The 14,370-nt window shown below is 45.8% G+C and overlaps 1 protein-coding gene across 3 annotated transcripts; it reads right to left on the reverse strand.

Annotated features, from left to right (window-relative positions):
• Positions 1 to 466: 466 nt before the first annotated feature.
• On the reverse strand, positions 467 to 14,157 carry DNAL1 (dynein axonemal light chain 1). Of its 3 annotated transcripts, XM_032963898.2 has the most exons (8): positions 14,066 to 14,157; positions 10,342 to 10,380; positions 7,015 to 7,124; positions 5,188 to 5,243; positions 4,714 to 4,769; positions 2,569 to 2,695; positions 1,672 to 1,812; positions 467 to 763 (listed from the first exon to the last, which is right to left on the reverse strand). In XM_032963898.2, exons 1-8 carry the CDS (start codon positions 14,072 to 14,074, stop codon positions 714 to 716), a joined length of 588 nt encoding a protein of 195 aa, XP_032819789.1. In that variant the 5' UTR covers positions 14,075 to 14,157; the 3' UTR covers positions 467 to 713. The 3 variants fall into 3 exon arrangements, with proteins under 3 accessions (XP_032819789.1, XP_032819791.1, XP_032819790.1); XM_032963900.2 differs by lacking the exons at positions 10,342 to 10,380; positions 14,066 to 14,157 and adding an exon at positions 7,441 to 7,583; XM_032963899.2 differs by lacking the exons at positions 10,342 to 10,380; positions 14,066 to 14,157 and adding an exon at positions 7,249 to 7,443.
• Between the last annotated feature and the right edge of the window lie 213 nt (positions 14,158 to 14,370).

Here is a 14,370-nt window from a genome sequence, read left to right on the forward strand (position 1 = left end):
GCAATCTCACATCCGCTTGATTCCTTGCAAAATAAATACAACTTCAATGTTTATTTACTGTATCTTGTACAAAAGTTTCTGAACGAAATTGTAATTGCACCCTTCCCAATAAATATTACGAAACATCCAGCGTGTCTTTTTGGCCGACTCTTCCACACCGGCCCTGGTATTTTGGCAGAGGTGGGAGCACGTGCACTCTACCCTAACGCATGCGGTGAGCTGGCGATCGACTTGGAGTGAACCCATTTATACTGCTAGGTGGGCAGCGGCAGTGGGGGTGATGGGTGGAGGAACGTGCACCATCGTTTCAAATGCCGCATAGGGAGATTGAACTGGCGAGCTCTCGATTGCGAGTCCATTGTTGCTCACTGCTAAACTTGACACCACAGGCAATTCAGTGTTAATGCCGTATTGATTTCTTCTTCAAACAAATGAAAGGGAAGAACTTACAAATGATCACGTGCAATTGTATTTATATATTTTTTTATTTAACAGAAAATGTCAGATCTCTTGGCTCCATTCCTCATACCTGTACACAAATCCAGGATTTAGTTGTTTTAATTGTCCATCAGGAACTTGGTGTGTCGGTGAATATTGGCAAACGTGTAACAGTTTCTAATGGGGGTGGAGGACAAGAGGACTGAGATGCCACTGCCTGTGACAGAACATGGAAGCCATTAGACGAGTCCGTTCTCCTCTTCACATCACTCTCTTCAACTCTCGGGCTCGGCCTCCTCCTCGTCTTGCCTGATGACAGGACAGCCTTCATGGGGGGGGGGTCGAGGACAGCGCGATGGTTACAATGGCATCATGATGATTTGACGTTGGCTGATGGACGCCTATCACCCTAAATGACTTAAATCTTGTCAGATCACGCAAGCTACGCAAGCTGAGCCTGGATAATGCTTGGACGGGTGACCATGCACAGAGGTATTAATAGGGCTGCAGGACTACGTGGTGGGCAGTAGGAGGCAGCACAGTAAAATCCATTCTGAAAACACAGACGCTTCCACGTCTACCCTTTACCATAACAAACCCGCACTGACAATCATGGTGAAGCATGGTCAAATAACCTCCACCACCCAAGTAGTGTGGGGAGGCCCTCGTCCAGGAATGGATTGATAAGGGGGGGGGGGGGGTCTCACAATGTACGTTTCTATTTTGTCAAATCCACCTGCGATGATGTTAGATGTGGCATTGCATGCGTGAGAGTGGCGGGGAAGTGCTCCGTGATGGCGGTGGTGCTTGGGGAAAGCGAACATGAAGGATGTGGTTGGTGAATGATGCGTGGGATGAGACAGACCCTGTGTGGTGCAGTAGGCCCACGGGTTTGAGCCGTGGTCCTACAGCAATGGTTGTCATGGGGCCCTGTTGCAAGGAATTACATGTGTCTCCCTATCCAATTCTCCCCTTTGAGTCAAGTGCTTGAGCCACTGTATAAATTGAGCTCATCTGCTGGGGTCTGAGAAACCCGGGACGCACGTTTCTGGGGGTGGATGAGCTGAGCCATGTGGCAGCAACCATCTCGGTTTGTGGCCCTGAAGCTGCGCTGGAAATTCCACATTCCCCCCAGCGAGGGCCAGTCTAACTGCTGAACGATCGCTGTTGACTTCTCACAAAGCGATACATATTTTACCAACCCCTTGAGGGATGATGGACCAAGTTCCTCACCATCGAGTTTTTTCAGCCGGGGCAGGCGCCGAGTTGCCTCCTCCATCCAGTTCCCCTCGCCCGAGTGTTTATCCTCCAGGGGGTTTCCCACAAACACCAGGTCGGCCAGCGCAGGCAGATCGGCCAGCCGCACAAACTCGCCTAGGCCACACCGCCACCACCCAGTAAAACAACACGGCGATGTCACACCTAGGTTTTCACAGCCACTCGTACTTCAACCACGGTCTTCCGGGTTAGACTGCGTATTGAGTGTTTCTTCTCTCAAGCTTTCGCCCGCTTAACTCCTGCAAGCATCTTCAGGAGTTGAAGTGGGTCGCCGGAGGTTTGAAAGAAGAAATGAGAAGAAAAGCTCAACATGCAGCCTAACCCGGAAGCCCCAACTTGGAAAACACATGTCGCATTGAGGTGGTCGGGTAGCTCAGAGGTCAGAGCATATTGCGGGTACCTGTGGGAACCCAAACTAATGCAGGACTCTGCACTGAGCTGACATTGACCATTAAAACATACGGACCACTTAACAGTGGCAGGCATTCACAGTGCGTTCACGTGAACAGATATGCTAATTGTGTATTGGGATAAGGTGATACTAATTTATGAGACTGAATAAATTAAAGTGTTAATTTGGGTTCTTCCTGTACAGTGCTTTGAATGTATGTTTTCACAGTTTTCTTAATGAAATAAATGTTGTAATTATAAACTCAATTTGAGAGTTTTGTGGTTTATTGAATCCAGGTGATCACAATGTAATTTTATCCAGGCCTGTGCCAAGGTGCCCAATCACCTGGGATGGTTTCGCACACCACTTACCCCTCATTCACTCTTCACTCACCCCACCACTCACTTTTCGCTCACCCACCCACTCGCTCTCCATCCTCCCAACGTCAACCCACTACTCACTCCACTCCTTGACAAGGTTGTTGGACATGTAGAGCACACGCAGCTTCTTCAGCACGTGGATGCCCTTCAGCTTTTCGATGTTGTTGTAGGAGATCCACAGCTCCTCCAGCGTATCACCCACAGCCTCCTGCCACCACAAATACAAATATCCCCCATGTGGTCGTTAACCCCATTCCGAGACATCTCCAAGTTGCAGGGTGGGTCCCATTCACCACTGAATCACGAAACGCGCAAGTGGTTAACATTAATATTATTTAGAGAGGCATAGTGCTGTTGTTGTAAAAGACATTGCATTCACCGCAGAGAACCATACGGACACGACTGCACGCTATAATAGTGTATGTGTGCATCATCGGAATGGGAAAGGGTTAATAGACTTGGAGTGTTATTAGTGAGCACTTGGCAAGAGGATGGTGTAGGCAGCTATATGCCCGGCCACTTATGTCTCCTCGGTGCTGATGTACACATAAATATATACACTGAACCAGGTCCTCATTTCAGGCTGTCAACCTAGTAGAGGCTCGGAACTGGTTCAGAACTCACTTTTGTAACTGTCGTTAGGCATGGTCAGGAATCAAACTCATGTTGCTGGGATTTCAATATGGTGCGCTAACAACTGCGCCACCGCTCCTGACATCACAAAGACAAAGAGCCCCCATATAGCCTTAAAAGACTGGAGCAAGTGCTGTTAGTGAGCACCTATGAAGGCCAGGATGGTACACGAGGGGGTGGGTGGCCAACACCCCTTTGTCTCCCTAGTGGTGATGTTTACACACCACACCAGGTACTTATTTGAGGCTAAGTCGATCTAGGAGAGGCCCAGTACTGGTTCAAATAATCGTCACTGGTGTTGGACGTGAGCGGGAATCAAACTCGGTTCACCGAGTTAGTAGTGCAGAGCCCTAACCGCGAAAATACCGCTCCCCAGATGTGTGTGCGATCACAAATACGTGTACACACACACACTCGATCAGAGAAAAGTGAAGCAGCAAAGATACACGTCTGCAATGCAAAGCCTTGGAAGTTGGGTTGGTGGATCACACAGAGATGGAATTGTGATGTGCAAGATACACTCATGCATCAGTAGGGCAATGGGGCGGTTAGCCATAGGTGGAAGTCTAGAAAGGGGTTGCTGATTTATCTGCATGGACTTTTCTGTGTGATCTCCTCATGAACGTGGTTGTCTATGGGCACTCCCGTTTTTTTATGCGTGTAAAATATACTCTAACAGGAACGTTTCCTAACATCTTGAAATAGGGTCCTTCTGAAAAAGAATACTTGAAACTCGATGAGACTTTTCTCTACAAATGACCCTTATTAGTACTTGTCAATATTATAATAAACTGTTAATATATTTGTATATAAGTTCAAAGCTTATGACCAAATCACCTGGAATGTGCCCAATCTCGTCAGATCTCAGAAGCTAAGCAGTTTGGGCATGGATTGTGCTTGGATGGGTGACCACAATCCATGCTAGGTTGTCATAGGCATATGTGAGGTGGCATATGTGAGGCAGCAAAGGGGCAGTTCAGCAAAATCTACTGTTGTACTGTGCTTTGATTCTTCTACGTCTATGCTCCCCACTTTCACTATACCGCACTGACCAGCATGGTGAAGTACAGTATTCACTCGTTATTCACGAACTTGCTATCCGCGATTTGGCTATCCGCAAATCGCAAATGGAACTCTACACGACTGCATCCAGAGAGAGAGAGAAAGAAAGAAAGTGATGAGAGGGAATGTGATGTAGGAAAGTGATGAGATAAAGTGATGAGGTGAAGTTCTTTTTTGTATTTTCGTGTTATAGTTTACATATATTTAATAGTTTATTTACGTATTTATTTAAATAGGCCAATATCATTATCCGCGAAATGTTCTATTCAAGAGCATCGCCGAAACGTGTCCTCATCTGTGAAAAAGATCTTTATAGATCATCGGATTCTTCCAGAATAAATAAAAAATATTCGGAATAACGAGGGAATACTGTATCGTTAAAATTACCCCCACAATCTGCAAAGTATCGGGAGGCCTTCGTCCAGAAGTGTATTGTACATTAAAAAATGTATATACGTTTTATATAATGCCATACCATATCACGTGTTTTGGTTCTAACCAGGAAGTGTTGTGTCAGTCGTGATGACTCACCAGACCACTGAGGTTTTTGATGTTGTTACGTCCAAGTGACAAAATCTTGATGAATTCTGCAGTGGCGATAAAAAACTAAAATAAGAGGGCACCATTACACGGCGCCTCACATTTAAAGGCCCACACACACCAAGGTGTGTCACATTGCCCAACGTGCACACCACACAGCACGATTCACGCTATTTTAAAACACCACACAGCACGATTCACGCTATTTTAAACACACTAATCGCGAAAATGAGTCCCAATAACGCATTCAAGACAAAACCAGGCACCCAGCTCACAAATTAGTGTTCAAAATAATACACTTAAAAATAAATACAAAAAACGACGCGTTTTGCTAAAAAGACACATTTAAAGGCCAGACTAAAAACCAGACTGCTTCACAACGAGCTCAATCCCCAAAGCAATCTGAAATCTCGTTGCGAGCACACAGCTCTTGGTAAATCAGCAGAACAAAAATCGGTCTCTTACTGAGTCCATTGAGATTGGCAATCTTCTCGATGCAATTTGTGGACAAGGACAGTTTCCTGTGCGACAGAAGAGAGAGAAAAAAAACAGGGATATTGCACGAAAACAAGGATGAGTCGGATGAAGTTGTTTTTGCCAAGATTGAAAAGGAACTCTCTAACCTCAAAACCTTGATACAAATTCATCAATTACAGTGCTCGCCGACAAAGGCTGAGCAGATATGGCCACGTGCTCCCATGTGTGCACAAACATCCACATGCGCGCAAACATGTACACAAGCGCACAAACACACGCCCACACACACCCCCATGCTCGCACAAACACACGTCCATGCACCACCGTGAAAAAAACACAACTCCAAAAATACCCAAGGCAAATAAATGGCAAGTAACCAGGGCACGCAGACCCTTTCAAGTCGAACCACATTTTTAAAATCTACCCCCATGCAATCTGACTGCATGTAAAACATAATTGCAGTGCATGAAATGTGTATGATTGCAAATGCATGTTAGGATAATTCAAATGTTCTCTTGGTCACATCTTTGTTTGTCTTCATGAACATATTGTTTTCCCGAGATTTGATTTTCTACTGTACAATGATGGAGTGACACACAAAATGGAACACTTCTGAGAGTACCTTCTCCGAGGAGAGATGGAGTGATGAAATCAAGCTCATGTGCAGATGCTAGATAATTACATTGAAGGATCGTGAGAGATGGCCAGGGCATCAGCCAGCAGTGATTTGACTATGGCTGACAATGATGGCATTGTTTTGCACCCCAGGTTTCGTTTGCAAAAAATACCTTAGTCTCTTAAAGGGCTCTCACCGAGTTCAGACGTTCACAGCTCTCCATCTCATCTTGAGAAAATGTAGGATTTAAATCGTTTTGCTGATTCACCACAATTGTTGCCAATCAGGGACATTGTCAGATTTTTACACAAAAAATCTGACAAAAGCAAACAATCGTCACAATGGGAATCTGGGCCCATGTATATAACATGAAATATGTTTCCACAGTGGTAGGATTGTATCCAAGCAATCCGATTCCACAGAGTGAAATTTAACATGAAGTCAAATTCCATGTATTTAAGTGTAACATGGTACCTGATTCTACAAACGTATGTTTATCCTTAAATAGGTAACCCAGTGCAGTGGTTAGCACATTGCATAATTAACCTGGTGACCTGAATTAGTAGGGAGTGATATCTGAACCAGTTCTGGGCCCCTCACCTTCACGAACCTGTACTGACTGGCATTGTGAAGTATGGTCACACAATCCCCAAACACCACCATAGCATGGGGAGGCCTTTATCGAGTAGTGGATTGATAAAGGGCTGCACATTATTTACATAATTGTAGCTTTCACGTGGAATATGATTTCACAGAATTATGTTTAATATGTAAGTGAATTCCATATTAAACATAACTCCATTGATTTAGATGCACTGTGTTTAACAGTGCATTTAAATCAGATATAGAGTGAGGTTTGAAGATCTCGATTCTATACTGCTGGGTTTACAGCATGGCATCTGGTCCTCCAGTATCATGTCTATTTATGCTGCCCCTATATTGCGCCATGACTGTAACTTCAAATAAACAGAAGCAATAGGAGCAGCAGTACAACTGTACCAACAATAATTGATGGTGATAATATAAACAGGCACGTACGTTGCCACACGCACGCTTTGCACGACGCCACTCTAACGTCTACCGGAGCTGTCATCCCCTCCCCCGAGGGAGCTGGGAGCTGGGCGAGGGTCTCGGCTTCGACAGCAGCGCAATTAGGGGCGCAAACGACGAGCGGGAGCGGGGGCGGACGCGACACGCACTCGCAGCTGGCGAGCAGCGACAGGGATGCGTCCATCTTCTCGATGGGCGGGTACTGCGCGTACAGCTTCACGATCTTCGCCTCACCCGCCTTCTCGCCTGCCTTCTCCTCCTGGAGACAGAGAGAGAGAGTCAAAAATGTACCATCGTGTGCATCACCCAATATGTTGCGGATTGCTGGTAGACTGGAATAGGCACGTGGCTCGTAAATCGCAGGCACAATGCGAAAGGTATACCGAATGCGGTGTGCTGGGGGTGAACATATTTTCCATGTCACTGATCTGGACACCCGAGTGAAATTAAAGTCCTGATTGTAATGGCACACCTCATACATTCGCACGTCTCTCTTTCTATTTCACATTAATCTGCACCGGTACATGGCTCGAGTTCACTCCATCACATCCAATCTCGGCACCCTCCCTCTTCACCTGGCAACAGCGCTCTGCACATTCCGGTGGCATAGTGTGGCCGGAAAGGGCCCTGGCGCAGGGAATGAAATGGGGCCCCCTGTCAAATTCCTCTCCCCCCCCCCCCTCTTTACAGCACGGCACCTGGGCCCCTCTGGCCTGTGGACCCCTGTGCAGTTGCACTTCTGCTGTCTTGATGGCTATGCCACTACTGTAGTATACGAGTGTTCTTGAGCCGGAAGTGGAAATATTATTTCGAAGGGGGTGTCCCATTTCTATCCTCAACGATGTTTTTTTTAGATGAAACATCACAAGATGCCATTTAACTTCACACCCAGGACAAATTTGCACATTAACGGTTCACAAATTCAATTACTGTACACTAAAGTCTTAACAAAATGTGTTATGCACTGTCGTGATGGATTGTAGCTCATTAAATTATAAATAAACAAAGGTTTTTTTTTTCCCATAATGTAGACATTTTATTAAATATAATATTTGGTTCACCAGTCTGCTGGCCATTTATACGATTCTGGAGTTTTCCTTCTTGAACAAACGAAGACGAACATTGGTTTACAAGGTTCACAGATAGACATCAGTAATTTATTTAAAATCAGGTGATTGCCCATTGTCCCCAGATTAATAGCGCAGTGCACGAACCACCGCACCTCCCCGTCTATTATATACACGTGTAGAAATATAAAATGATTTAATATTTGTCGATACATACCCTCCGCAATTTGCGCGTCTCTAGAAATTTACAATGAAATGAAGGTTTTATTTTTGTGAAGTACATTCATCATTAATGCTACGTGATAATATATTTTTTGAAGTTAGTCATAACGTCGTTTGTCTATACCCATGCATTGAGTCTTAAAGCCTCCCGAAAAAATAAGTTTCAACTCTTCTTAAAAGGGGTCATCTCTCTACTGTTCACAAAGGTGCCTACCTCTGGCATGGCTGCATACAGAAGACATTTGTCCGTATTAGATAACTAAGATGTAAAGGACTAAGATGATGAAATGAATGCCAGACAGGATGTATGATTTTGGTCATGTTACAAAATGTTAACTATTTCGTGTTTTTATTCCCAAGCCATTTCACACAATAGGACAAAGTGGTTCCACCAATATTTTAATCAAACCTTTGTTGTTTTTTTTAAACGAATTCATGAATCGTCATTGAGGGGCTCAGAAACTCATTACTGTGTTTATTTATACATTAACGTCGCGTTTACAACTTATCCCGAATGTCAAATAACTTATCTGCTTTAATTGGAATTAAACAGTGCTCTCCTTATTCTTAGTTTTTTCGGTAAAGTCACGTTGAAGAGAAACAACAAAATAACAAAATATATATAAAACAATAAAAAATTCTCACGACGTTTCGACCATAACTCAAACGGTCATCATCAGGTGTTTCTCTTCAACGTGACTTTACCGAAAAAACTAAGAATATGAATTACTGCAGTCACGAAAGCTTTAAATCAGTGCTCTCCTTATTTACCATTCCAAAATTACTGGTGCGGACTCCACATTCCTATTACAAGGTCCTGGGTGTCCTTAATTAAACGGTAACCACAAAAATCACTTCATTGGAAGGGGGGGGGGGACATGCTGAGGAATTTAAGTACTGTACCCTATCAACATCCTGACATCACTGTTAATTTTATGGACGACAAAAGTCAATGCGGATGATGCTGATGATGCTGGGTTGGTGCCTTTGATGTCCAATCAATTGGGCCATAACTCCTGGCAAATTGCTGCACAATTACTCAGTATGTAACGATGCATCGATTAATTGATTAAAACTAGGGTGGCTGCGATATGACAGGAAAACAATGAATAACGTTATAAGATCCACAATCTTCGTAAAGTCCGTTTTTAAAAATATCATCATATCATGATTATCGTTGCTTGTTTAAAATTTCTGAAATATTTAACTTATTGTGAAATAACAATGATTAACGTTCACAACTCTTAAAGAGTTCTAAATTTTTTTTAACTAATACTCACGAAATGTGTGCATTATAAACGTTTTCTGGCGTCATGAACTGCATGATGGTTATGTGATGTAAATATGCACGTGGTTCATTTGCTTAATTAGTTCTTGTGTAACTGACAATACGTGCATTATAAACGCACATGCTCTTCGAATCGTGGGGCCCGACATTCACCACAATGCAAAAATAACCCCGAATCGATAATTATTTGATCGAATCGTGACAATTAACACATTCCTGCAGAGGGAGCTGGTAGGAACGTTGGGTTGCTCGGTCAATGGCCAGGGCCAACGGCGGCGTGGTGTATTCCGCAAATATGCCCGACTGTGAGGGCGGGCACAAGCCGGAGTGAGTAGGTTAAACGTTGAGTTTTATAAGGGCACCACGGGGTGACCAGCCCCTCCCCTCCCCACCCAGCCCCACCCCTCCCACCCCCCACCCAGCCCCACCCCTCCCACCCCCCACCCAGCCCCACCCCTCCCACCCCCCACCCAGCCCCACCCTCTCCACCCAGCACCTCTCCACCCTCCCCACCCAGCCCCTCCCCACCCTCCCCTCCCCACCCAGCCCCACCCAGCCACTCCCCACCTTCCCCTGCCCACCCAGCCCCTCCCTCCCCACCCAGCCCCTCCCCACCCTCCCCTCTCCACCCAGCCCCACCTCTCCCATTTTTGGATGCACGACGGATGGACGGACACAATAATCCCCTGTGGGCTGGTGGTGTAACCAGGAGGTTCCTACCAGTAATATAAAAGTTGAAAAGCGAAGAGGGCAGGGAGGGGGAATAAATACAAAGATTATCTGTATAGATTTAACAGACTTTTGGGGCAAGTACTATTCGCGAGCATCTATTAATCAATACATTCCTAATAATTAACATATTTTAAAAAAGGAAGCATTCGATGTGTGTTTATGCGTACCCATTTCGCTATTCCTTCTTTTATCGAGGTTGCCTTCGCCTGTAAATAAACACAAAAACACAAAACCATCCGTTTGTTTAGGCACACATTGAAGTGAAGAGTGTATCAGAGTCTGGGGGTCCCATGCCCCCCCCCCCCCCTCCTAGTGAACAGTCGTGGTTGGGCCCACCACTTGTATACATTCTTATAGTCGAGTAAACCATATATGTTGGTGCAATATTTAACACCAGTGGTGGGGATTCACCCATAATCATTTACATCATATGTGCATGATTGTTGGGTGTTGGACAAAAATCTTAAACGTAGTGCATTGAAAGCTCCAGCAGAATGCATGATAGACAAAAGCAGGTCCCATATTTACTAATTCTACTCAGCGTTTAACATTTGTTTAAGGTCTGTTTAACATTGACCGTGTCGTGCCCCTACCGTGCGTTTCTGGATTGTGTTGCTAGTCGCCCTACCGCCCCCCCCCCCCACCTCACCCCGTGTGCCCCCCATTCAGAGGTAACTTCTCGGGATGGATGAGGTGGTGAGGGGGGGGTGTGCAAACAGATTCAAGTTCAAGAATATATTTGATGCCATCCTCACCCTCGGTTCGCTTCTGAAAAATAAGTGAATGTCTCAGTGGGCTTTGCCTGGTAAGATAAAAAAAAATTGTTTAGTTGTATATCTTTTTAATTGATGTGTTTACCTTTTCCTAAACTGTGTAATCCTGCCGTGTTTTTGTATAATTTGTTGTTGTGACGTTCTGACCCGCCACCTACTGGACATCTGTGAAAAAAGAGAGCTTTATAGCTTATCCGATTCCTCCAGTTTGAATAAATATTTGCCATCGCGGGTATGCACGCACGTAATCCAGCACTGTGGAGGCGGCGAGGTTTGTTGGATCGGACAAACTCATCAAATGTCGCGCGCGACACTCCCTTGCAGTGACCATCCAAGTGTAATACCCCTGGCTTGAGTATAAACGTGTCGTAACCCTCCACCACCTGACACAGTCCGTAAGGTTCGCCACGTAAACAAAACGCGCCAATTAGTTACTGGCTGTGTTGAGTGGCACGTTTTGTTTACGTGACAAATCTTACTGGCTGTGTCGGGTGGTTGAGGGATACGACACATTTATACTAACGCGATCTAACCCAAAAACCTTTATTATGAGCATGAACTATATACCAGTGATCAACAGAAAGGGTTTTTTTTTTTAAATCGTTTCCATCTGCCAGATCCTACAGCATTTGCAACAGGTGACATTTTCCCTTACCTCCAAGGTGTGCTCTCAGAAGCAAAATATTTATTTATAGTGGAGGAATCCGATGAGCTAGAAAGCTCTTACTGGTAGGAAACGTAGTGGACTGGAAGCCCAACCGGGATTAATTCACAGGAGGCAGGGAATTAATTGTGTATGGCTGTGGATGTCTGTCCACGTGGGAGGGGTGGGGCTGGGTGGAGAGGGGAGGGTAGGGAGGGGCTGAGTGGGGAGGGGCTGGTCACCCCGTGGTGCCCTTATATGGACTGGAAGCCCATTCAGGATTAATTCACAGAAGGCAGGGGTTCATATTCATATTGTTTTATATTTTATTGTTTCCCTTCTACGTGACTTTACCGAAAGAACCAAGAATATGAATCCCTGCAGTCACGAAAGCTTTAAATCAAAAGGAGGCAGGGGATTAATTGTGTATGTCTGTGGATGTCTGTCCACGTGGGAGGGGTGCGGCTGGGTGGGGCTGGGTGGAGAGAGGAGGGTAGGGAGGGGCTGGGTGGGGCTGGGTGGGGTGGGGCTGGGTGGGGAGGGGCTGGTCACCCCGTGGTGCCCTTATAAAACTCAACGTTTAACCTACTCACGCCGGCTTGTGCCCGCCCTCACAGTCGGGCATATTTGCGGAATACACCACGCCGCCGTTGACCCTGGCCATTGACCGAGCAACCCAACGTTCCTACCAGCTCCCTCCGCAGGAATGTGTTTTTTTTTTTACAGATGTCCAGTAGGAGCGAGTCAGACCGTTACAACACCGAACAATAAAAAAACGAAAGTAGTGCAAATTATAGCAAAGGTAATCAAACCAGTAAAACATTATACACACCAAATTAAACTATTTTGTATTATATTTTACCCACACTCACAAAGTTTTACAGTGTTCGGATGATGAGTGTCCCCTAAATATTGTTTGCGAGCACCTCTTAAAGTCCGTACGGCTGCCACAGTAATAGTTAAGTATTAAGTGGGGCCACGTCCCCAAAGACAAAGATCCCCCGTGTAGCCTTCATAGACTGTTGTGGCAAGTGCTGTTAGCGAGCACCTGTGAAGGGCCGGAACGGCGCACGAGGGGGTGGGGTGGGCAGCACCACACACGGCCGCCTTTGTCTCTGCAGCGGCGATTTTTACACAAACCGCCACTCATTTGAGGCTGAATCGACCTAGGGGAGGCCCAGAACCCGCTCCGGATAACCGCGAGTGGGAATCGAACTCCCGGTGTGCGGGTTCGTAGCGCAGGGCGCTCACCACACTAACACTACCGCTCCCCGTGTCACCGCACACAAGTTGCTACTACATATGAAGTTGCTACACATGTAGTTGCTACTACATATGAAGTTGCTACACATGTAGTTGCTACTACATATGAAGTTGCTACTACATATGTAGTTGCTACTACATATGTAGTTGCTACTACATATGTAGTTGCTACGACATATGTAGTTGTTACACATATGTAGCTGCGGGCCCCGCACTTTCAAGGGCCCCGCGCTAAATGCTTTTCAAGCGATCAATTCCGGTTCAGTGATTCTGCACTTGCTCTACTACTATAGTACTATACTGCCTTCAACTTATATGGACGACTGGGTGTTTAATGTTAGCGATTTGTCGTATTATCTGGCTGAATAGCAAATGAAAAAAATACAATTACTTTACTATGGAAGTAAAAAAAATCGTTTTATTTTTTTAATTTAGGGCCCCTTTATAGCATATGCTACAGGCCCCGCACTAGCTTAATCGGGCACTGTACTGAACTCACTTTTGGCGGAGTCGACTTAGCGGAGGTCCAGACGGGTTAATGTTAGCCCCTTCGAAGATCCACTGCTGGCTGAGGGCCTCTCGGCGCCGCGCGGGTCGTGAGGGTTTATTTGACCATACTTCACCACTCTGGTTACCGAACTTATCGACTGACAGGAAGAGTCTCCACGAAGTGTTCATTGCCACTTCAGCCCTGAGCCGGCGGTGTGGCATTTCCACATTCTGACGGGAGGTGCAAATAAATCCACGACGCAAACTACCGCTGACTTCCAACAAAATGGTACCACATTTTATCGGCCCGAAACAGATTAATGGCTGGGTCACTGCCTCCTACCACTGCTAAGAGCACCCTCACAAACGCACGCGTTAAACCATAAGTGTGCTCGATGTGTGATTAATCACGGTAATTGCAAACAACAACAACAACGAAAAACGAAGTTTCACAGGCCTGAAGGGCCCAAACACGTGTCGAGCGCACGGCAACAAACACCATTACATTTTCAACAACTAAAACGTGTCTCCACTTGAGCAAGGTTTTCACATAAGAGAGCTTGCTTGTTGTGGAGGCGGTTTGTGAGTGTGATTTTTTTTTTGCTTTAAAATATAAACAATTCCTTAAATTGCTGCTGGGTTTTTATTTTATGTAAACCCTTAGCTCTCTCTTTACCAAAAGTGTACAAAATAACGCGAGCGCCGGGGCCGCGCTACACTCACCATGGCCATGGCGTGGCGCTTTAACCATCGTCGCTAGGCAACGCAACAACACAGGCGCCTGGTCGTCAAGGCAACGGGACTCTCATCGACTAACGATGGGGGGGAGGGACTCCACGTGCTCGTTTTTGATTGTCACAGAAGGGGGGGGGGGGAGGGACTCCACGTGCTCGTTTTTGATTGTCACAGAAGGAAGGGGGGGGGAGTCCACGTGCTCGTTTTTGATTGTCACAGAAGGAAGGGGGGAGGGACTCCACGTGCTCGTTTTTGATTGTCACAGAAGGGGGGGGGGGGCCCACGTGCTCGTT

Source organism: Petromyzon marinus, chromosome 31 (genome assembly GCF_048934315.1).
Source record: "Petromyzon marinus isolate PM22_M1 ecotype Great Lakes invasive population chromosome 31, UKy_Petmar_22M1.pri1.0, whole genome shotgun sequence".
NCBI lineage: Eukaryota > Metazoa > Chordata > Hyperoartia > Petromyzontiformes > Petromyzontidae > Petromyzon > Petromyzon marinus.

Coding starts and splice junctions, on each gene's coding strand:
- DNAL1 (XM_032963898.2), bottom strand. Junction 7,125..10,341: donor AAGAAGGAATAGCGAAATGG/GTACGCATAAAC, acceptor CTCTGTCTCCAG/GAGGAGAAGGCAGGCGAGAA. Junction 764..1,671: donor CCGGCTGAAAAAACTCGATG/GTGAGGAACTTG, acceptor CCCCCCATGAAG/GCTGTCCTGTCATCAGGCAA.